The sequence below is a fragment of the Dreissena polymorpha genome, chromosome 2 (assembly GCF_020536995.1).
Source record: "Dreissena polymorpha isolate Duluth1 chromosome 2, UMN_Dpol_1.0, whole genome shotgun sequence".
NCBI lineage: Eukaryota > Metazoa > Mollusca > Bivalvia > Myida > Dreissenidae > Dreissena > Dreissena polymorpha.
In genome coordinates this window covers 30,836,128-30,860,439 of record NC_068356.1, presented here as the reverse complement: position 1 = coordinate 30,860,439, position 24,312 = coordinate 30,836,128, and the positions used below count along the sequence as shown (strand labels likewise).

The 24,312-nt window shown below is 39.1% G+C and overlaps 1 protein-coding gene across 1 annotated transcript in view; it reads left to right on the top strand.

The window, feature by feature from the left end:
- Positions 1-24,312, top strand: part of LOC127866457 (protein bicaudal C homolog 1-A-like) — a 72,532-nt gene that overhangs the window by 38,006 nt on the left and 10,214 nt on the right. The window contains exons 7-15 of the mRNA XM_052406975.1: positions 5,655-5,894; positions 7,615-7,827; positions 8,776-8,833; positions 9,534-9,607; positions 10,202-10,358; positions 13,531-13,968; positions 17,268-17,417; positions 17,781-17,861; positions 23,151-23,589. Of these exons, the coding sequence (XP_052262935.1) occupies positions 5,655-5,894; positions 7,615-7,827; positions 8,776-8,833; positions 9,534-9,607; positions 10,202-10,358; positions 13,531-13,968; positions 17,268-17,417; positions 17,781-17,861; positions 23,151-23,589 (1,850 nt within the window). The remainder of the gene's footprint in view (positions 1-5,654; positions 5,895-7,614; positions 7,828-8,775; positions 8,834-9,533; positions 9,608-10,201; positions 10,359-13,530; positions 13,969-17,267; positions 17,418-17,780; positions 17,862-23,150; positions 23,590-24,312) is intronic.

Sequence of the window (24,312 nt, the reverse complement as noted above, 5' to 3'; positions counted from 1 at the left end):
AGAGGGTCATTCGCGGCGGAATAATTTGCGTTTTCTCGGGATCCCGGGAACAAGCGGGGAGAAGTGGGAGGAAACGGAACTGAAGGTACGACATTTCATCAATGACACACTTGGTTTGCCCGATCTTGAGCACGTCGAAATAGAAAGAGCGCACAGAGTGGGTAATAAAAATTCTGAAAAACCCCAGATTGTCGCTAAATTTTCTCGCTACAAAGACCGTGAGACCATACTCAAAAAATCAAGGGAAGTTTTGGACAGGAATTCTCAATTTTCCGTACGCGAGGATTTCACTGAGCGAGTGCAACTACACAGGCGTGAACTGGGAAAGCGGTTAGTTCAAGCGCGAAGTCAAGGACAATACGCTTCATTGCGCTTTGACAAGCTATTTATTGATAACGAGGTGTACCAGTACGACGACTTGACCGGCGAAATTACTAAAATTGGAAATACCCGTGGAAGACAACAAACACGCACGAACAATAGCCAGCGGAATGTGGTGAGAGGGGATTATCGCGAGGGCAGTGAGGCGGAACGATCCGATGACGAAAGCGAAGCTGGGGCAACAGGCGGGGTGGAATAGGATCGAGGTCAAGGCCCAACAGAAAACATTACCATTATAACATGGAATGTGTGCGGTCTAAGGAAACTTGTAAATAATTGTGACTTTGTAAATTATTTACTTTCATTTGATATCATAGGTTTATTAGAGACATGGGGTGAGAAAAACAATGAATTTTGTGATTTATTAGCAAATTATACATGTTTTGACTATGTGAGAACAAAAGTAACTAATGCATGGCGTAATAGTGGTGGAATAGCCGCGTATGTAAAAAACGATCTGTTAAAAGAAGGTTTCATTTCACAAATATGTCATAACTATCAGGATTGTATTGTTCTGTATATCAAAAGTTCTATGTATAGCTCTTTAAAAGATATCATATTATATATAGCCTATGTATCGCCAGAAGGTTCACCAATTTATGAGCGAATGAATGAGAATAATGGTATCACTATTATTGACTCTAATATTTCTTCTTTAAGAGTACTTTATGCTGATGCATGTATATACCTAGCAGGAGATTTAAACGCACGCACAAAAAAATTATTAGATTATATACCTGATGATAATGTGGATAACATTTTTAACATAGAGGTTGATTATAACACGGATCCCTTTGATCGCCCATGTAATAACAAAGACTCAGAACGATATAACAATTTTGGGAAAACACTCGTTGAACTGTGTTGTACGCAAGGTATGCATATTTTAAATGGGCGTAGCTACGATGATTTTTTAGGAAATTTTACATGTCTTACAAATAATGGCGCTAGTGTTGTTGACTACCATGTTGTATCCACTGAGCTATTTTCTCATATTACTTATTTTTGTGTGGAGATTAGGGATGAGTCTGATCATTTGCCTATTAGTTCTAAAATAGTTTTGGGGAAAAAGAAAATTATTCGTGCTAATTGCGGCAATCAACATTACTTTAATAACGGTAGCGAACACTTACCAAAAATAGAAAAGTATAAATGGAAAGACGCACACAAGCAAAATTTCATAAGAGTATTTGAAAACAGTTTTAACATTCAGCATGCGCAAATATTTGAAGCAATCGCGTGCACGGATATTGACGAAGCGATCGATAAAATTTTAAATTTGTACAAATACGCTGCATCCGATATGAAGGCAAATTATAAAACACACTATCTTAATAAAAATGACAATTCATTAAATCAACCGTGGTGGGATAGAGAATGCAACGCAGCTAAACAAACGAAGTACGCAGCATTACGAAGATTCCGTTTAAGTAATGATGCATCGGATTATCAATACTATATATCACTCCGTAGAGGGTTTAAAAATATGTGCTCGGACAAAAAACAAGCGTATCAAACGACGAAAAGAAACGAATTGGTTTTATCGCGTACTAAACCAAATTTGTTCTGGAAATTAATAAAAGGTAGTCATAAGACGAAAAACAAAGATTCTTGTAATATAGATCCATTTGCATGGTACGATTATTTTAAAGGCCTTCTTTGTAAAGAAAATCAACCAAGTCTAATTGATATACAGCTAGAGGTTAACGAAACTGAAGATGATCAAGATCAAATTTTAAACTCAGAAATCACGAACGAAGAAATAATAAAAAGTATTTCAAAACTCAAAGATGGAAAATCGCAAGGGACCGATGGCCTTGGGGCAGAATTTTATAAAAGTACGATGCATATGATAAGTCCTTTACTTCGAGATTTATTTAATAAGATTCTAAATACAGGGCATTTTCCAAATATCTGGCGGGATAGTATAATTGTGTCGATATATAAGTCAGGCGCTACAGATGACCCCTCTAATTATAGAGGTATATCATTAATTAATGTAATGTATAAAATATTCTCCAATATCGTATACAACAGATTATGCAAATGGGCAGATTTTAACAATAAAATAGAAGAAGCACAAGCCGGTTTTCGCAAGGGATATTCAACCATTGATAATTTATTTACTCTTCAAAGCATGGTCCAAAAATATACGTGTAAACCTGGTGGTAGGTTTTATGTTCTATACGTAGACTTCCAAAAAGCATTTGATAGTTTGATTATTCATAAACTATTTACAACTATGTGTAAAAATGGGGTCAAGGGGAAGCTTTTTCAAGTATTAAAATCGATGTATTCAAATCTACGCGGATGTGTACGGGTAAATGATAAAAATGTCACGCAAAACTTCAATTGTAACATCGGCACTAGGCAAGGGGACGTAACCAGCACTATAATTTTTAATTTATACATGAACGAGTTGTCTACCTTTCTAAAATCTAAAGGTCATAGGGGTATTTTTATCACCGAAGATATTTCAGACATTATTTGCATTCTTTTTGCCGATGACGTTGCGAGTTGCGCCGATACCGCGATCGAGCTACAATCACAATTGAACTCTATATCAGAATTTTGTGATAATACTGGTATGACAATTAATCAACAAAAGACTGAAATTATTGTTTTTAGAAATGGAGGTCCGCTAAGAGCATACGAACATTGGGTCTTAAAAAATAATCCCGTAAATGTCACATCTGTATATAAATACATGGGTCTTCTTTTTACACCCAAATTATCATGGAGGAAAGCGAAAGAAAAACTTGCAGCTCAAGCCCGAAAATCTATTTTTGCTATTAAATCATACCAAAGAAACTTTGGATATTTTTCATACACGGAATATTTTAAATTGTTTGATTCAATGGTTAAACCCATACTTACATATGGCTCTGAGATATATGGAATAGAATTCTCAGACATTCTCGAAAAAGTACAAATCGAGTGTTGTAAATATTTCCTTGGTGTAAATAAATCTGTAAATGATAGCATTGTATTAGGAGAATGTGGTAGATTACCTCTTTGTATAGAACATCATGTAAAATGCGTTAAATATTGGTGTAAATTGATAAGTATGACAGAGGATCGATATCCTAGAAACTGTTATATTATGTTAAAGCGGCATGACGAAATCGGAAGAACTAATTGGGTGACATCTGTAAAAAATATTTTGTACCGTTATGGATTTGGTTTTGTTTGGATAAGTCAAGAGATAGGAAATGTGGAATTATTCTTAATGTCATTTAAACAAAGATTGATTGATTGTAATACACAAAACTGGCTTGAAGCTCTTGGAAATTCACCAAGATGCGATACTTACAAACAGTTCAAATCTATGTTAAACCCAGAAAAGTATTTGTTTATCGATATACCATTTTATGTTCGAAAGTCAGTTGCTAGATTCCGTTGTTCAAGCCATAAATTAGCTATTGAAACTGGTCGACATTTAGGAATTTCAAGAGAAAACCGATTATGTACATATTGTTCAGTCGTTTTTAATAATATGTGTATTGAAGATGAGTTTCATGTATTTTTTAAATGTCCAAAATTCAACCAAGAAAGGCAAATGTATATCTTTTCATGGTACAATGGTGAACAAAATTTCTTAAATTTTTGCAATCTTATGCAAATCTCTGATGAAAGTAAACTTAAAAGCATAGCCTTTTTTGTAACTGAAATAATGAAAAAGAAAGATGTAGATCAAAATTGATGTTCAAACTTGATGTATCACAACTCAAAAAATAACATGCTGTTACTTATGTATGCTGTATTTTGGGCCGGTGGCCTTTATTTACAAAATAAACTTTTGTCTTTGTCTTTGTCTTTGTCTATAACTATTTTCTCATTGTTTATGTTCTTTGCTAGTAATCACAGGCCTTGAAAAAAAATCCAGAGCAACTCGCCCTGCAGGGCGAGTAGTCATGACAATTCACCCGCCCTTCACCTTAATCATCTCATATATATAATAAATATAAATATTTTCTTGTTATGCTTAAAAATAAACAATGGGCTTTACCTATGGTCATTTTCTTCGCCTCACTATATACCCTTGATTGATTTGTTTACCAATAAATAATGGGGGGACTTGTAAACATCAACACAAATTCTTTGCGGGCACATCTCAAATTTGAGATAGGACATTGATCATAATTGCTTCAGACAATCTGAAAATAAACTGAAAGGGAGCCACTCTAAAACCTATATGAATACATTGCCAAACAGCAGAGTTTATTTTCATTTTATTGGAAAATGCCTCCTCCCCAAAAAGAAAGCTTGTTTATGCTTCCTGTTTAGTTTTTTTCTTTGAAATTAAACAGGGAACAAAGCAGTGATTCATTTAAATTTGTGGATGTGGCAAACATGAACAAAAGCATATTTTTGTGCAAGTTGTCTGGTTTGAAAGCATCGGCTGGGTAGAAATATGTCAATACGTTTTTATGACCGATATCTCTGATTAATATTGTTTCTGCAAGGTCGGTTTAATGAATGCATCTCCAGAAAAACATTAGAGATTATTCGGCTTTGTCTCAGAATTCAAGAACATAATTTTTTATGATTCCTAGCTTGTTCTGCCCAGAATAACAGCTGTTCCAACATTTGATTGTAGAGATCATGTTTTCCCATTTCTATATTTTGGCTATTATTAGTCCCCTACCGGTTTCACCGGAGGGGACTTATGGTTTGCGCTCCGTCTGTCAGTCAGTCTATCAGTCAGTCTGTCTGTCTGTCACACTTTTCTGGATCCTGCGATAACTTTTAAAGTTCTTAATATTTTTTCATGAAACTTGAAACATGGATAGATGTCAATATGGACATTATGCACGTCATTTCAATTAGTTCCTACATCAACAATTCTGGTTGCTATGGCAACAAATAGACTAGAAATACTGCTGAAATGGTGGTTTTCATGATCCTGCGATAACTTTTAAAGTTCTTAATATTTTTTTATGAAACTTGAAACATGGATAGATGGCAATATGGACATAATGCACATCATTTCATTTTGTTTCTACGTAAAAAATTCTGGTTGCTATGGCAAAAAATATATATTAAAAAAAAATCTGAAAATGGTGGAATTTCTGACAATGGTGGAGACGGTATGGGACTTATATTGCTTGACAATAGTCTTGTTTTTAAATCACTGTTTCTGTTTAGTTAATAATCATATAATTATAATAATATCCCAAAATTATGTGCAGATTTGTTTTATGTGTAAAACCCGGCTATGCAATTTTTAGTTGCCGAATAGTCCTCAATCAAAATTATTGTGCTGTTTTCAGGAGTTGTTGCCCTTGGTTTTCATGTTTGAGATCCCTGCAACGACCATCCCGATCCAACTTCCCGATACCCAGTCTCCCACAATGCAACATCTGCAGCAGCAATATAATGTTCAGATCAGCTTCCGTCAGCGACAGAGAGGCTATGGCACAACTGTCATTGTCCGCGGGTCTGTTTACAACGAAAAACTTGTGAAAGAAGCCACTCTGAAAATGATGGACTGTATACTAGGCAAACTGCCAGTAAGTGGATTAAATGAGCTTCGTTCTTAGAAAACTGGGCTAAACGCATGTATGTTAAGTGTCCTTCAAGATAAGCCTGTGCAGGCTCATCGGGTTGACACTTTCTACATTTATGGTTATTTTCGTTGGAAAGAAGACAAGTCCCTTTATTGTGAAAATCCAGTTTAGGCAGAAATTGTCTAATCTGGGACAACACTTTCAGCCTAGACTGAGTTGTATTTAGAAGAGAATTCCTTTAAGCCAAAAAAGTTTTAAAGACTAAAGTTTTATCTCTGATAAGACTGTGTGGAACTCAAAATCTATAGGAATTCAATCTGGTTTCGAATGCTGGAAATTGAAAACAGTGGCTTATTCATCTGCATCTGTGCTAATTATCTTTGCAAGGAACCGAAGGTGTATATGTTTATTTTTGTTCATTTGAAATCATCCATTTTCATGGCATTTGGTACCTGCTATATCTCATCGCTAGGACATAACTGCCTCATTGTGCAACATTTTGAAATTGAAACTACTTTTATCTTGCGCCTGTTGACATTACTGCCAATCTTCACCCAATTATTTTTGTCTGTCAGAGAAAGCACAATATCTTTTTTTTTCTATTTTGATACTCAGTTAGGTGTTCATGCTTTTGCAAATTGTAATTTTATTTTGTTGTCAAATATTTCATTACTAATTTTTTTAATATAATTTATAGTTTTGTTATATATTTTGTATGAAACAAATTGCCACGGATCAACTGACAAAATGTTTAAGTTAAGCTCATGAACAAACGCTTTCTGTATTTGGCATGCATCAGTATTCCAACCTCATATCTGGCAATTTGCTATCAAACAGTAAGAGTAGTGAGTTCACACTTCAAACTTTCATTTGAAGCGAAAAAAGATGTACTTTATTTTGAAATACAATTTTTTTGTTGTATGATATTTTTTTTCATACATTTTATTCTTAGATTGTTGAACATGTTACCAACTTTCTGGTATAGTATACTCAAAAGAAAAAAGTCCTGGTTCTACCTGGCCATTTTTTCAATGTTTTATAAGTGATTACAAGAAACACACTGTGCACATGTTCTGCGGGGAAAGCTTACAGAATTTGTACTCTTATCCCTCTTTTCAGAACTCAAATCTTGAATAACATTTGGACTTGATAATGTTATCTTGACTGACCTGGATGTTGTGTTTGTGTTCTTTTTTCATCGCAGCCCATGTTATCTTTTTATCTGTTTCTATTTTCTGACACTTGTCAAAAAACAATTTTTCTCATGTTTTCTTTTTGAGATAAAATCTTTAAGTTAATCATTTATCTATCCCTTGATTTTTGTGTCAGTATAATCATCATGCATGAAATTCAAGCATCATGATTTATTAACCTTTTTACTTTGATGAAAAGTATAAATATAAATTGACTTTTCCACTTGTACTTTTTTAACCAAGTTAAAACATCTTTAAATGCTTTCTATGAAGGCAAAACTTTGCATTTTCAGGTGCTAAAACAGATAAAAACAAAAGACAGGGAGTGAAACAGGTTTATGCTGTTTGCTGCTCATCTGTATCTAAGGGTTGGAAATGAAACCTTTAAAAGTAGAATTTAGCAAGAAAGGTATTTAATTAAATGTAACTTTCTAAGGGACTACTAAAAAGTGGTAAAGAGTAAAATAAACACAGTCACTGTTTAAATAGAATTTAATAAAATACTGATATTTAATAAAATTCTGTTTCAGGCCCCGCTGCCGGTGTCCATGCAGCTTGAGATAGCGCCCCAGCACCACCTGTTCATCATTGGTCGTGGAGGCATGAACATAAAGCAGATCATGCAGGTCACTGGGGCAGTGATCCACTTTCCAGACCCGAACACTGTCGCACCCCAGAGGAAGGGGCTTGTCTTCATCTCTGGGCCCATTGAGAGTGTCTACCAGGCAAGACAGCAGCTCATTGTGAGTACAGTTTGGGATTCTGGGGAATTTTACAAAAAATATGAGCTGTGCTTCATATAGGATTCATTATTGTGATTTTCTATGTGTATATGTGACCTTCAACATTTCATAATGTCCGTTACATGTGCAGCAGATTTTATGGTTTCATCTATTACTTATATGGAATGCTTCAAGTCTTTGTTACACGGATATTGATTGTGATCATTTGCTGTTCATCAATATCATTCAATTTCCATTAACCTTGACCGAAACCCAACCATCCATTTGTAATGTTACAAGTTTAGTTGATATTACAGCCATGTCCAGCTCCTACACCAATTACTTCCAGTATTTGAAACTTACACAATTGGATCTAATGACTATTGTGTATCCACCTATATCACTCATCTTCACTTGTACCTTGATCTTATGAGGACCATGCATAATTCTTACAATCTATTTCTTAGTTAGCTTGATTGTAATTTTTTGTCTTGTAGGGGCACCACTTCATGCTACACTTGAATACTGATGCAAATGTTTGGTTTGATTGTACTGTTTCTTGTAGAACCAGCACTGCCTGCTTCACCTCTTTAATACTGTTGTTGCTTAAGACCATTCCCTATCTACCCAACATTTATTTTCAGCTTGATCTTGACTCCCAAGTACCAATTGGTGATTTTTATGTTTATGAAACATATTGTCATGTTTTTCTTAAAAGAGGATTTAAAGCAAGTGCATAAAGTATCGTCAAAGATTAGCCAGTGCAGTCCACAGGGCTAATTAGGGATGACAATTTCCGCCTAAACTAGATTAATTCTGAAAAGAGACTTTCTTTAATAAAAAATATCATTATGTGAAAAGTGTCACCCCTGATTAACCTGTGCAGACTTCAGAGGCTGATCTGGAACAACACTTTGCACATTAAACCCCAATATTCTAAGGTAAGGCTCACGAATGTGTTCATTGTAGGGATGCCTGCCCCTGGTGCTGATGTTTGATGTGAAGGAAGAGCTGGAGATGGACCAGGGTATGCAAGGATACGTCTCACCTGACACTATGTTTGAGAAGGCTACGCATTTTAAATTGCACTTGGCCCATTCATGTATTCACCAACCAATACTAATACTCAAGCAAAAAGAATAGACTTAAAAACAAGAAAAAGCATTTCTGAATTTGTACAGGCTACACTTGGTGCTTCTGGCTTGATTTAGTTCCTTAATCAGGAATGCATAATCAGAGGTGGTTCATGCTAAGTTTGAAGCAAAAAATGATTCTCAATATATATCATTTAAAAGACTCATTCATTTCCTCGTCTTCACTGCTGTCCTGTGTATGCAAATGGCTGTTTATGTGTGGGCTCTCCATTTTAGGTTGGGTCTACATTTTTCCTTACCCTGTTGACTTGCCAGTGGAGGATTGAATGTATCTTTATAATTGTGTTGTGTTCTGAGAAAACTGGGCATAATGCAGTCTGCACATGCTAATCAGGGAAGACACTTTCCGCCTAAACTAGTTTTTTGCCAAGAAGAGACTTTCTTTAAACAAAAAAATATCATAAAACGGAAAGTATCATCCCTGATTAGCCTGTGCGGACTGCACAGGCTGATCTGGGACAACACTTTACGCACATGCATTGAACCCCCTTTTCACTGAGCACAGAAGGTATATTTTTATTCAACCTTAATCCACAGAAACATTGTTGCTATTGCCTATACGTGTGATTTCAGGGCGAGTGACCCAGTTGATGGAGCATCTGGACGTGTACATCAGTGTCAAGCCTAAACCAAAACAACCAAGCAAAGTAAGATTTCTTGTGCATATTGATGAACTTTGTCAAATTGTGCAATGAATTTGCATGTGTATTGATAGATTTACCATGTAATCATGCACACACTTTTTTACTTCTAGATATTTAGTTCTGAAGAAGGATAAAGCAAATAATAATCGGACCAGTTGATAAAAAAGCATTTTAATACTTATTGATTCTAATTCACATTTGTTTTGCTGTATGTGACGAGACTATAGAAAGAGGTGGTTAGATTTAAACTCACATATGTACATAATTTGAGCCTTGTTCTGGGAAAACTGGGCTTAATGCATGTACATAATGTGTCGTCCGAGATTAGCATGTGCAGTCTGCACAGGCTTATCTTGAAGGACACTTTACACATAAACTGGATTAATGATTAGAAGAGATTTTCTTTAAACAAAAAATACCATTAAAGGAGAAAGTGTTGTCCCTGAATAACCTGTGCAGACTGCTCATGCTCATCTGGAACAACACTTTACGTTCCTACATTAATCCTAGTTTTCCTTGAACGAGGCACATTTTTTATCAACAAAAGGTTTGGTGGGTTCCACTATTTGTAGGCTTAGACTTTTCTCATTCTTGTAGTCTGTGATAGTGAAGAGCATAGAGAGAAATGCGTCCAACATGTACCTGGCGCGGCTGCTACTGCTGGGGGTGGAGAAGGAGATACCCCGCCATCACCATGCCAACGTGATCACCGAGGAGGGGGGCAGGCACACCATACTCAGTCTTAGTGCCTTAGGTATGCTTCTGAACAGGAATTGAAACCAGTTGGGCATTGGTCTGGGAAAACCGGGCTTTAGGCATGTGCGTAAAGTGTCACTCAAGATTAGCCTGTGCAATCCACACAGACTAACCAGGCACGACACTTTCTGCATATACTAGAAACTTCCTTTCAACAAAGAATTCCATAAAAATGCAGTGTCCACACAGGCTCATCAGAGATGACACTTGACGCACATGTATTTAGCCCAGTTGCCCAGAACTAGGCTTATAATTCTATTGACTCAGGCATTAGAATAGTGTGATGAAAAATATTATTATAACAGCTATCTTCCATTTTCACAGACTTTCAAACATATATTTGGATGTATTTTTATAAATTTATTGTGTAGATTTCAAGTCTAATAATTTTCAACATTTTCCAATATTTTGCATGTTTTCATCATAGTATTACCTTCTCAAGATAAGCTTTTGTGTCTGCCTTTTGTTCATTGTCCGTTGTCTGTTGTGTGTTGTCAATCAACATTTGCCTTGCAAACACTTCAGAGGCCCCATTTATTGCCTATTCCTTATGAATCTTGGTCAGAAAATTTATCCCTATGGAGCTGGGTCAAGTAGGGCAATTAACTAGGTCATGTGTTCAGATCAAAGAGTTAACTTGAGAACACTCTACTTTTAGCTCACCTGATTGCTCATGTGAGCTTTTGTGACCTGTCTTTGTCCGTTGTCCGTCCGTCCGTTAACATTTGTTCGTAAACACTCTAGAGGCCACATTTATTGTCCGATCTTCATGAAACTTGGTCAGAAGCTTCGTCCCAATGAAATCTCGGTCGAGTTCGAAACTGGGTTGTGCCGGGTCAAAAACTAGGTCACTAGGTCAAAAAAAAGAAAAAACTTGTAAACACTGTACAAATCACATTTCATGCCCAATCTTCATGTAACTTTGTCAAAATGTTTGTCTTAATGATATGTTGGTCGAGTTCAAAAGTGGTTCTGGTCCGTTGAAAAACATGGTCGCCAGTGGGCGGGGCAGTTTTCCTTATTTGGCTATAGAGAAACCTTGTAAACACTCTGGAAGTCACAATTTTTGCCCAATCATCATAAAAGTTGGTCAAAACATTGGTTTTATTGATTTCTCGGAAGAGTTAAAAAATGGTCCAGATCGGTGAAAAAACATGGCTGCCAGTGGGCGGGGCATTTTTCTCTATATGTATATAGTGAAAACATGTGAACAATCTAAATTTGGTCAGGACATTTGTTTCCTTGACACGAGAGTTGAGCTGGAAAATGGTTCCAGTCAGTTGAATAACATGGCTGCCGTGGGGGGGGGGGGGGGGGGGGGGGGAGTTTTCAAATATTTATATAGTAAAAAAAAAGCTTGTGAACACTCTAGAAGTCACATTTTTTGCCCAACCATCATGAAACTTGGTGAAAAGATTGGTTTTATATATATCTCAGATGAGTTTGCAAATGGTCCCGATGGGTCAATAAACATGGCTGCCAGGGGGGTGGGGCAGTTTTCCTTATGTGACTATATAGAGAGTAACCTTGTAATCGAACACTATAGAAGTCACATATTTTGCCTAATCATCTTGAAACTTAGTCAATGCATTGGTTTTATTGATTTCTTGGACAAGTTGGAAAATGGCTCAGATCGGTGAAACACACTTTTTAGCTCACCTGATTGCTCAGGTGAGGTTTTAGGATTGGTCTTTGTCCGCTGTCTGTCGTCCACATTTGGTTTGTAAACACTCTAGCATTCACAATTCTCAAGCATTCTTTATCAAAGTTGCTGGAAGATCTCAGTCAAGTTTGACGATGAGCAAAATCACATAATTAATGCCATAATTATTGCCCTAAGATTGTCCAAATTTTCATTATATTATACAAAATCCTTGAAAGCAAAGTTTGATGTTTGGTAAAGGGGATCAACTCAAAATATAGGTCACCATTTCAAATCTTACGAAAACAAAAACACTCCCCACGCCAGAGTTTTGGTTCAATAATGATGAAACTTGACCAGGATGTTTGTCTGGTCAATATCTAGGTCAAGTTTGACATTAGGTAAAGATTGAATGAACCGACTCCTCTCAGGTGAGCGAACTAGGGCCATCATGGCCCTCTTGTCCTCATTTACTCCCCAATCTTGGTCAGAAGATTTGTCAAATGGTATTTAAGCAGAGTTCTAAACTGTGTGGGTTAAAAAATAAGGTCACTACTGACTAGGTCAAATAAAGGAAAATCTTAAGAACACTCTTAAGAGCCATTATTTGTTGCCCAATCTTTATGAAACATGGTGAGAACATTTGCCCAATCTTTATGAAACATGGTGAGGACATTTGTCCAAATTATATCTCTGCCAAGTGCATCTCTGATGAGTTCTAAACTTGGTCAATTGGAGTTAAAAATAAGTTCACTAGTTGACACTTAAAAAAAAGATTGAGAGCATTCTAGAAGTCACATATGTTTGCCCAATTTTAGGACTTTTGCTTCACACATTTCTTCTTATGATTTAGCGGAAAGTGAGATATGGTTCTGTTCATATAAAATCAAGTCACCTGAAGCTTTTTTTAAAGTTTTCCTTATGTGGATATAGTTAAACAATTAGTACTCTCAAGATGTAACATTTTTTACCCACTCATTCTGAACTTGCTGGGGCTGGGAACATCGTTATGATATCTGTGTTGGTTTAGAAGATGATTGCGGTATGTTCAATAACATGTAATCCAGGTGTTGGGGCAGTTTTCTGTATAAGTCTATTGTGAAACCTTGTGAACACTGCCCCCTAAGAATTGTTGAGTACCTTGGGGTCTCAGGTAAGTGCCTTAGGGCATATAGCCCTCTTAATGATATGATTACGGAGAATAACTGGCATGATATTACATGTCTATTCCTAAATTACATTATTCCATGCAATTAATTTTAGCCATGTCCAGGGAGAAAAAAGGCTTAATGCATGTGCATACAGTTTTGTCCCAGATTCAGGGACCACACTAGGCTTTATTGTATTTTTGGTGTACGTGAAGTCTCCTTTTAGCAAAGATCCGATTAAGGTCGAAAATGTCATCTCTGATTAGCCTGTGCGGACTGCACAAGCTAATCTGGGATCCCACTTTATGCCCATGCATTAAGCCCAGTTTTCTCAGAACGTGGCCAATTGGTATGTTCTACGGTGTGTGTCCTGTTTGCAGGTTACTTCAGTCAGACCATTCAGCCAGCCCTGCAAGTGAGCACAGCCAACCAGTTCCTTCTGCTTAATGGTCAGAAGAGCCCACCCAGTACTTACCCAGCCCAGCTACTTCTAATCAACGGTCAGAAAAGCCCACCCACCACCCAGCAAGCCCAAGTGGCCCAGCTATCCCACCAGCCCCCATCCACTACATACACCACCCAAGCCTCCTACAACCATGCCACCCAGTCAACCATTTTCAGCAACCAGCAGAACGCTCACACGAACTCTTACAATGGCAGCCACCTGACCAATCATGCAAGTCAGCCCAATATGTTAAACGTGAATGGCCAGGTCAGCATGGCTCCTGCTGGCATGGCTACTAGCTTCAGCCCTCCTAGTCCGAAGAGTCCCCAGCCTGCGCATCAAACCATGCAGCATGTCATACAACCACCACCAGGTTGGTATAAAAATGTGCTGTCTTGATGCTAAAATTATCCAGACTCAGAAGTCGTTTTGTCTTTTTATCCCCCGCCAAAGGCAGAGGTATATAGAATTGGCATTGTCCGTCCATTTTTCCTTCAGTCTGTTTGTCCGTGTGTCACAAAATTTGTTTTTGGTGAAGGATATCATTTCAACAAATTAACTTGTGTGTCTTGAAATTCATGTCCCTCTTTAAGCTTTATTCATGGGCCATCTCAGAGTAGTGAGCTATTAGTGTGGGTTGTTATCTGGTGTGCGTGTTTTTAGCTCACCTGAGCAATAGCTCGAGGTGAGCTATTGTGATCACTCAGCGTCCGGCGTCCGTCCGTCCGTCCGTCCGTATACAAATTTGTAAACATCTTCTTCTACTAAACCATTGAGCCAATTTCAACTAAATTTCATGTGGAGCATCCCTAGGTCATGGGACAAAAGAATTGTTAAAAAAAAATTGATCACATAACCAAGATGGCCGCCATGACCATATATGGTAAAAACCTTAAAAAATCTTCTTGTCAGAAACCGCTCATCAGATTTTCAAAAAATTTCACAGGGATGACCTTTGAGGGCTCCCCTGAAAAAGTTGTTCAAAGAAATTTGATTTGTCAAAAAACATGGCCGCAGGAGCTCGTTGAACTTTGCATGTTTATTCGTTTTTGCCTATTTTGTGAAAACTTTCAAAAATCTTCCACATTTTTTGTCCGATCCTTTCCAAATTTGCACAGTGTCTTTATATCAATGAGGACACAAACCCTACAAAAAATGAGCATTATTGGTCCATGAAGTACAGAATTACCTCCCCTTGAATTGAGAAAATGGTGTTTATGCAATAAAGTCCAAATTTTTCATCCAATTCTTTCCAAACTTGTAAGGATTTAGCATGGTTCAAACAAGGGAAACAACTACGGTTTATGCATGTTCTTTTTATTACAGATTTGCCTCCCTTTAATTCATTGAAAATCTCATTTTACAGCAGAGATTCCAAATCTGACCTGTAAATGAGCCCCATATTTACTGCTGGTGCTATGTTACCTTTTCCCATTTGATCATTCTTAAGTATTGGTCTTGTAATGCTGCTACTGCTACTGCTACTGCTACTGCTACTACTACTACTACTACTACTACTACTACTACTACTACTACTACTACTACTACTACTACTACTACTACCACTACTACTACTACTACTACTACTACTACTACTACTACTACTACTACTACTACTACTACTACTACTACTACTACTAGTACTACTACTACTAGTACTACTACCACCACCACCACCACCACCACCACCACGTCTACTATTACTACTTCTACTACTACTGCCACTACTACTACTACTTTTACCACTACTACTACTACTACTACTACTACTGCCACTACTACTACTACTACTACTACTACTACTACTTCTACTACTACTTCTACTACTACTACTACTACTACTTCTACTACTACTACTACTACTACTACTACTACTACTACAACTACTATTACTACTACTACTACTACTACTACTACTACTACTACTACTACTACTACTACTACTACTACTACACCACCACCACCACCACCACCACCACCACCACCACCACCACCACCACCATTCACAGTGACAAAAAACGTATTCACACAATGGCTGCTACTACAACTTATAGCCCATATAGGGGGGCATGCATGTTTTACAAACAGCCCTTGTTTCTATGGGATTTTAACCACAACTGTTCATGTTTATCTCCGACACATATTTTTAGGTCACCTGTCATGAAGTGACACAGTGAGCTTATGTGATCGTGTGATGTCCGGCGTCCGTTGTGCGTGCCTGCGTGTGTCCGTGCGTCCGTCCGTCAACAATTTGTTTGTGTAGACAGTAGAGGTCACAGTTTGCATCCAATCTTGATGAAATTTGGTCAAAATGTTTATCTTGATGAAATCCGGTTTGGGATTGTATTTGGGTCATCTGGGGTCAAAAACAAGGTCACTAGGTCAAATAATAGAACAACCTTCTGTAGACAATAGAGGTCACAGTTTTCATCCAATCTTTATGAAATTTAGTCAGAATGTTTATCTTGATGAAATCTGGGTTGGGATTTTATTTGGGTCATCTGGGGTCAAAAACTAGGTCACTAGGTCAAATAATAGAAAAACCTTGTGTAGACATTAGAGATCACAGTTTTCATCCAACCTTTATGAAATTTGGTCAGAATTCTTGATGAAATCTGGGTGGAATTGTATTTGGGTCATCTTGGGTAAAAATCTAGGTCAAATAAATAGAAAACTCTTGTGTTGACAATAGAGGTCACAGTTTTCATCCAATATTTATGAACTGTGGTCAGAATGTTTATCTTGATGAAATCTGGATTGGGATTGTATTTGGGTCATCTAGAGTCAGGAACTAGGTCACTAGGTCAAATCATAGAAAAACATTGTGTAGACAATAGAGGTCATAGTTTTCATCTGATCTTAATGAGTCAGGTGAGCGATTCAGGGCCATCATGGCCCTCTTGTTCTTATATTTACAAATTGAAAACCTCTAAAATTACCAGGCCTAGAGGTTAGGTATTTGGCATGTGACATTAATGTATTAACATTGTTCTGTACAAAGTTTCTTTAAATCATGCCATTTTGTTAAAATTGTCCCTGTCCTGGTGGTAACTTTTTCCCTTATATAAATATAGTAAAAACTTCTCCTCTGAAACTTCAAGACCCAGATATTTGATATTTGTTATGTAATATCATATGGTTGTCCTGTACCAATTTTGTTTAAATCCTTTCCCTGGGGTAAAATGTTCCTAGCTCTGGGGTATCTTGTTTTACCTAATATGTATAGAATGAAAACTTTAAAAAAATCTTTTCCTCTGAAACTGCAAGGCCCAGAGATTTGGCTATGTAACATTACAATTTAATAATGGTGGTCCTCTACCAAGTTTTCTCAGATCATGGCCTTGTGAGCAAAATCTGCCTTGCCTGCTTTTTGCTCTGTTAAACATACTTAAAATCAATTCATGCTCATTCATGCTCAATACTTAGTGGCATGCAAGTGTTGGCTATATGGTGCCCTGCCAATCATATTGAGGCTTGTTCTGGGAAAACAGGGCTTACTGCATGTTAGTAAAGTGTCATTCCAGATAAGGCAGTGCAGTCTGCAGAGGCTTGTCAGGGACGACATTTTCCGCTTTTAAAGAATCCAGTCTGGGCAGAAAATGCTATGATACTGGGATGATACTTTACTCACATGCATTAAACCCATTTTTCACAGAACACTACATATTCTAGGAATCTATGGTGCACCGCGGATGGCCATGCCCCAGGTGTCGCTACAAAACGTGGTAGATCTCATGAAGGAGTGTGCCGTGACATCACAGCGTGTGGATCACTCTCACCACCAGTCTTCCTTCCCCGGGGCTCAGACCTTGAGAGAACCAGGTAAATGGCCTAGCTACCAGGCCTTTGGAGAGCCAGTTTTATCATCATGAAATAATGTCATTGAAGATGGTATTTGCTGGCCTATTAATGATATGTCAATCTGTTGTAGAGCAATACAATAAACAACAAGGGAATATAAGATAATATGAAACTACACTATAACAAAATATGTATTGGCTTAAAAACTTTTAAACTATGAATATGTTAATACAATACATCTATAAATATTAGTGATAATTAATAATGGAAAGTGTATTTGGATATAGTTAACGTTTTATAATGAGATATTTTAAAGAATTGTGATACAAGCTATATTGGTTTAAGTCTTTAGTTTGTATCACCTTTCCATGACTATGATTTCAGGTATGAGTCACAGTGAGGGTCCAAGTCCGTCCAGAAGTCCATGTGAGAGTCCAAAGACCTTCCGAGACTGCTCCAGTACCGGTGAGTGCAGTAGTGACCATACCCAGTAGTACAACATGGCCATAGTGACCATAACGAGTAGTCAACATGGCCATAGTGACCATACCCAGTAGTACAACATGGCCATAGTGACCATACCCAATAGTACAACATGGCCATAGACTAGTGACCATACCCAGTAGTACAACATGGCCAAAGTGACCATACCCAGTAGTACAACTTGGCTGTAGTGACCATACTCAGTAGTACAACATGGCCATAGTGACCATACCCAGTAATACAACATGGCTGTAGTGACCATACCCAGTAGTACAACTTGGCTGTAGTGACCATACCCAGTAGTACAACTTGGCTGTAGTGACCATACCCAGTAGTACAACATTGCCATAGTGACCATACCCAGTAGTACAACTTGGCTGTAGTGACCATACCCAGTAGTACAACATGGCCATAGTGACCATACCCAGTAGTACAACTTGGCTGTAGTGGCCATACTCAGTAGTACAACATGGCCATAGTGACCATACCCAGTAATACAACATGGCTGTAGTAACCATACCCAGTAGTACAACATGGCCATAGTGACAATACCCAGTAGTACAACTTGGCTGTAGTGACCATACCCAGTGGTACAACATGGCCATAGTGACCATACCCAAAAGTACAACTTGGCCATAGTGACCATACCCAGTAGTACAACATGGCCATAGTGACCATACCCAGTAGTACAACTTGGCCATAGTGACCATACCCAGTAGTACAACATGGTTGTAGTGACCATACCCAGTAGTACAACATGGCTGTAGTGACCATACCCAGTAGTACAACTTGGCTGAAGTGACCATACCCAGTAGTACAACATGGCCGTAGTGACCATACCCAGTAGTACAACTTTGCCATAGTGACCATACCCAGTAGTACAACATGGCCATAGTGACAATACCCAGTAGTACAACATGGCCATGGTGACCATACACAGTAGTAAAACATGGCCGTAGTGACCATACCCAGTAGTACAACTTGGCTGTAGTGACCATACCCTGTAGTACAACATGGCCGTAGTGACCATACCCAGTAGTACAACGTGGCTGTAGTGACCATACCCAGCAGTACAACTTGGCTGTAGTGACCATACCCAGTAGTACAACTTGGTTTTAGTGACCTTACCCAGTAGTACAACATGGCTGTAGTGACCATACCCAGTAGTACAACATGGCTGTAGTGACCATACCCAGTAGTACAACATGGCTGTAGTGACCATACCCAGTAGTACAACATGGCCATAGTGACCATACCCAGTAGTACAGCATGGCCGTAGTGACCATACCCAGTAGTACAACATGGCTGTAGTGACCATACCCAGTAGCACAACTTGGCCATAGTGACCATACCCAGTAGTACAACATGGCTATAGTGACCATACCCAGTAGTACAACTTGGCTGTAGTGACCATACCCAGTAGTACAACTTGGCTGTAGTACGACCATACCCAGTAGTACAACATGGCTGTAGTGACCATACCCAGTAGTACAACTTGACCATAGTGACCATACCCAGTAGTACAACATGGCTATAGTGACCATACCCAATAGTACAACATTGCCGTAGTGACCATACCAAGTAACATGGCCATAGTGACCATACCCAGTAGTACAACTTGGCCATAGTGACCATACCCAGTAGTACAACTTGGCTGTAGTGACAATACCCAGTAGTACAACATGGCCATAATGACCATACCCAGTAGTACAACATGGCCATAGTGACCATACCCTTAGTACAAATGGCCATAGTGACCATACCCTGTAGTACAACATGGCTGTAGTGACCATACCCAGAAGTACAACATTGCCATAGTGACCATACCCAGTAGCACAACATGGCCGTAGTGACCATACCATGTAGTACAACATCGCCATAGTGACCATACCCAGTAGTACAACATGGCCATAGTAACCATACCCTGTAGTACAACATGACCATAGTGACCATACTCTGTAGTACAACATGGCCGTAGTGACCATACCCTGTAGTACAACATGGCTGTAGTAACCATACCCTGTAGTGCACCATGGCCGTAGTGACCATACCCAGAAGTACAACTTGGCCATAGTGACCATACCCAGTAGTACAACTTGGCCGTAGTGACCATACCCAGTAGTACAACTTGGCCATAGTGACCATACCCAGTAGTACAACTTGGCCATAGTGACCATACCCAGTAGTACAACATTGCCATAGTGACCATACCCAGTAGTACAACATGGCTTTAGTGACCCTACCCAGTAGTACAACATGGCTGTAGTGACCATAACCAGTAGTACATGGCCATAGTGACCTTACCCAGTAGTACAACTTGGCCATAGTGACCATACCCAGTAGTACAACATGGCCATAGTGACCATACCCAGTAGTGCAACATGGCCATAGTGACCATACCCAGTAGTACAACTGGCTGTAGTGACCATACCCAGTAGTACAACATGGCTGTAGTGATCATACCCAGAAGTGCAACATGGCTGTAGTGACCATACCCAGTAGTACAACATGGCTGTATTGACCATACCCAGTAGTACAACATGTTAGTAGTGACCATATCCACTAGTACAACATGGCTGTAGTGACCATACCCTGTAGTACAACTTGGCTGTAGTGACCATATCCAGTAGTACAACATGGCTGTAGTGACCATACCCAGTAGTACAACTTGGCTGTAGTGACCATACCCAGTAGTACAACTTGGCTGTATTGACCATACCCATTAGTACAACATGGCTGTATTGACCATACCCAGTAGTACAACTTGGACATAGTGACCATACCCAGTAGTACAACTTGGCTATAGTGACCATACCCAGTAGTACAACATGACCATAGTGACCAAACTCAGTAGTACAACATGGCCATAGTGACCATACCCAGTAGTACAACATGGCTGTAGTGACCATACCCAGTGGTACAACTTGGCTTTAGTGACCATACCCAGTAGAACAACTTGGCTGTAGTGACCATACCCAGAAATTCAACTTGGCTGTAGTGACCACACCCAGTAGTACAACTTGGCTGTAGTGACCATACCCTGTAGTACAACATTGCTGTAGTGACCATACACAGTAGTACAACTTCCATAGTGACCATACCCAGTAGTACAACTTGGCTGTAGTGACCATACCCAGTAGTACAACTTGGCCATAGTGACTATACCCAGTAGTACAACATGGCCATAGCAACCATTCCCAGTAGTACAACATGGCCATAGTGACCATACTCATTAGTACTTATTGGCCCTAGTGACCATACCCAGTAGAACAACATGACCATAGTGACCATACCCAGTAGTACAACTTGGCCGTAGTGACCATACCCAGTAGTACAACTTAGCTGTAGTGACCATACCCAGTAGTACAAGATGGCTGTATTGACCATACCCAGTAGTACAACATGGCTGTAGTGACCATACCCAGTAGTACAACTTGGCTGTAGTGACCATACCCAGTAGTACAACTTGGCTGTAGTGACCATACCCAGTAGTACAACATGGCTGTAGTGAGCATACCCAGTAGTACAACTTGGCTGTAGTGACCATACCCACAAGTACAACTTGGCCATAGTGACCATACCCAGTAGTATAACTTGGCCGTAGTGACCATACCCAGTTGTACAACTTGGCTGTAGTGACCATACCCAGTAGTACAAATTGGCTGCAGTGACCGTACCCAGTAGTACAACATGGCCATAGTGACCATACCCAGTAGTACAACATGGCTGTAGTGACCATACCCAGTAGTACAACTTGGCAATTGTGACCATACCGAGTAGTACAACTTGGCTGTAGTGACCATACCCAGTAGAACAACTTGGCCATAGTGACCATACCCAGTAGTACATTGCCATAGTGACCATACCCAGTAGTACAACATGGCCATAGTGACCATACCCAGTATTACAACTTGGCTGTAGTGACCATACCCAGTAGTACAACTTGGCCGTAGTGACCATACCCAGTAGTACACATTGGCCGTAGTGACCATACCCAGTAGTACAACATGGCCATAGTGACCATACCCAGTAGTACAACTTGGCAGTAGTGACCATACCCAGTAGTACAACTTGGCCATAGTGACCATACCCAGTAGTACAACATGGCCATAGTGACCATACGCAGTGGTACAACATGCCCATAGTGACCATACCCAGTAGTACAACTTGGCCATAGTGACCATACCCAGTAGTACAACATGGCCATAGTGACCATACGCAGTGGTGCAACATGCCCATAGTGACCATACCCAGTAGTACAACCTGGCTGTAGTGACCATACCCAGTAGTACAACATGGCCCTAGTGACCATACCCAGTAGTACAACATGGCCATAGTGACCATACCCAGTAGTACAACATGGCCATAGTGACCATACCCAGTAGTACAAATTGGCTGTAGTGACCATACCCAGTAGTACAACTTGGCTGTAGTGACCATACCCAGTAGTACAACTTGGCTGTAGTGACCATACCCAGTAGTACGACATGGCTGTAGTGACCATACCCAGTAGTACAACTTGGCTGTAGTGACCATACCCAGTAGTACAACTTGGCTGTAGTGACCATACCCAGTAGTAAAATTTAGCTGTAGTGACCATACCCAGTAGTACAACTTGACTGTAGTGACCATACCCAGTAGTACAACTTGCTGGCATTTTTTCCAGTCCTACTCTGGAATAATGGGGGCTCGATGTACATGTGTAAAGTCTCATCCCATATAAGCCTGTGCACAATTCATGTGTGTAAAGTGTCATCCCAGATAAGCCTGTGCAATCCTCATCGGGTATTCATGAAGACACTTTCTTCCTAAACTTAATTTTTGCTTATTAGAGACTTACTTTAAATGAAAAAAGCAAGACATTAAAGCGATACATGTTGTTCCTGAATAGCCTTGGCCGACTGCTCGGGCAAATCTGTGATGACACTTTATGCACACGCATTAAGCCCCATTTTCCCAGAGCAAGGATCTTTTAATGATGCCTAACAGGCTGCTATGATTTCAATACATCAATCCACAAGGTCTCTTCGTCTAATTGCTGTTGTTACCTGATATATTTATTGTAAAAGGTATTAGTTTATCGAAAATGAAAAATCAGGTAGCATATTAAATTAACTTCAAATTAAACAGTGAGTGATAAAAAGAGGGCTAAAATACAGTATCTCTTTTAAAGAAATATTACTTAAAAAAAAAACAGTTGTAAAATGTTCAGTAGCAAAATGATATTCTATAAACATCATCATCTGTGCATGCAAATAACTTTTTTTTCAGTTGATTTAGCTGGTCTATCATCGTCTGGTAAATTTGTCTCCCATCCGAAAGTGTCCCTGGACAGTGGTAGCTCACCGCTGGACCTACTCGGCCTCAACCTGGGTAAGCCTAACAAGCCTGGACTCAGTAGTAGCGCCCACACGATGGACCTGCTGGGCCTGAGCAAGACAACCAACTCCCACCTGGGGATGGGCAGCCTACCCTTTCACAGCAGAAACACTGGGGGGTCCTCTCTCCACGGCAGCTTAAATCATGGGTCCTTGCACGCAAGCCTTAATAGTGCGAAGATTCAGTCAGGACTGAAGAACGAGTCATTGCGGGGTAGCTTGCACGGGAGTTTGAACTGCGGCTCCCTTCATGCAAGTCTCAATAACGGTTCCCTGCATGGGAGTCTTAGCAGCTCCTCTCTACATGCCAGTCTCAATAGGAACTCATTGCTGTAAGCTCTCAGTTCTCTGGTTATTTTGGCATTAATATATATGTTTTTTTAGGTTTTGCCTTTTTATGCCCCCCTTTGAAGAAGAGGGGGTATATTGTTTTGCTCATGTCGGTCTGTCGGTCGGTCTGTCGTTCGGTCTGTCCGTCCACCAGGTGGTTGTCAAATGATAACTCAAGAACGCTTGGGCCTAGGATCATGAAACTTCATAGGTACATTGATCATGACTCGCAGATGACCCCTATTGATTTTGAGGTCACTAGGTCAAAGGTCAAGGTCACGGTGACTCGAAATAGTAAAGTGGTTTTTTGAATGATAATTCAAGAATGCATACGCTGCCAACAGGGCACACTCTGAACAATATTACTGAAGCAACTGGTCTGTAATCCTAAATCTATAATTATCAGTCCAATTAAACATCATCCTTTTAGTAAAATACAGAGGATCAGTAAAAATATTATCAGAATATGAGATTGTTTTGTATATTTTGTATATTAAATATTGTGTTTATGTTTAATTTTGTTCATTAATATAAATATAAGCAGGACAGGGGAGGTAATACACTACAGGGGAAACAAATGCAATAAGTTTAAATTTATTGTTACAGATTTGCCTCCCTTGTAATATATTTAAATTTTACCAAATGTAAGGATAACTGCATTTTTGTAATGCATACTACGACCACTACTACTACTACTACTACTACTACTACTACTACTACTACTA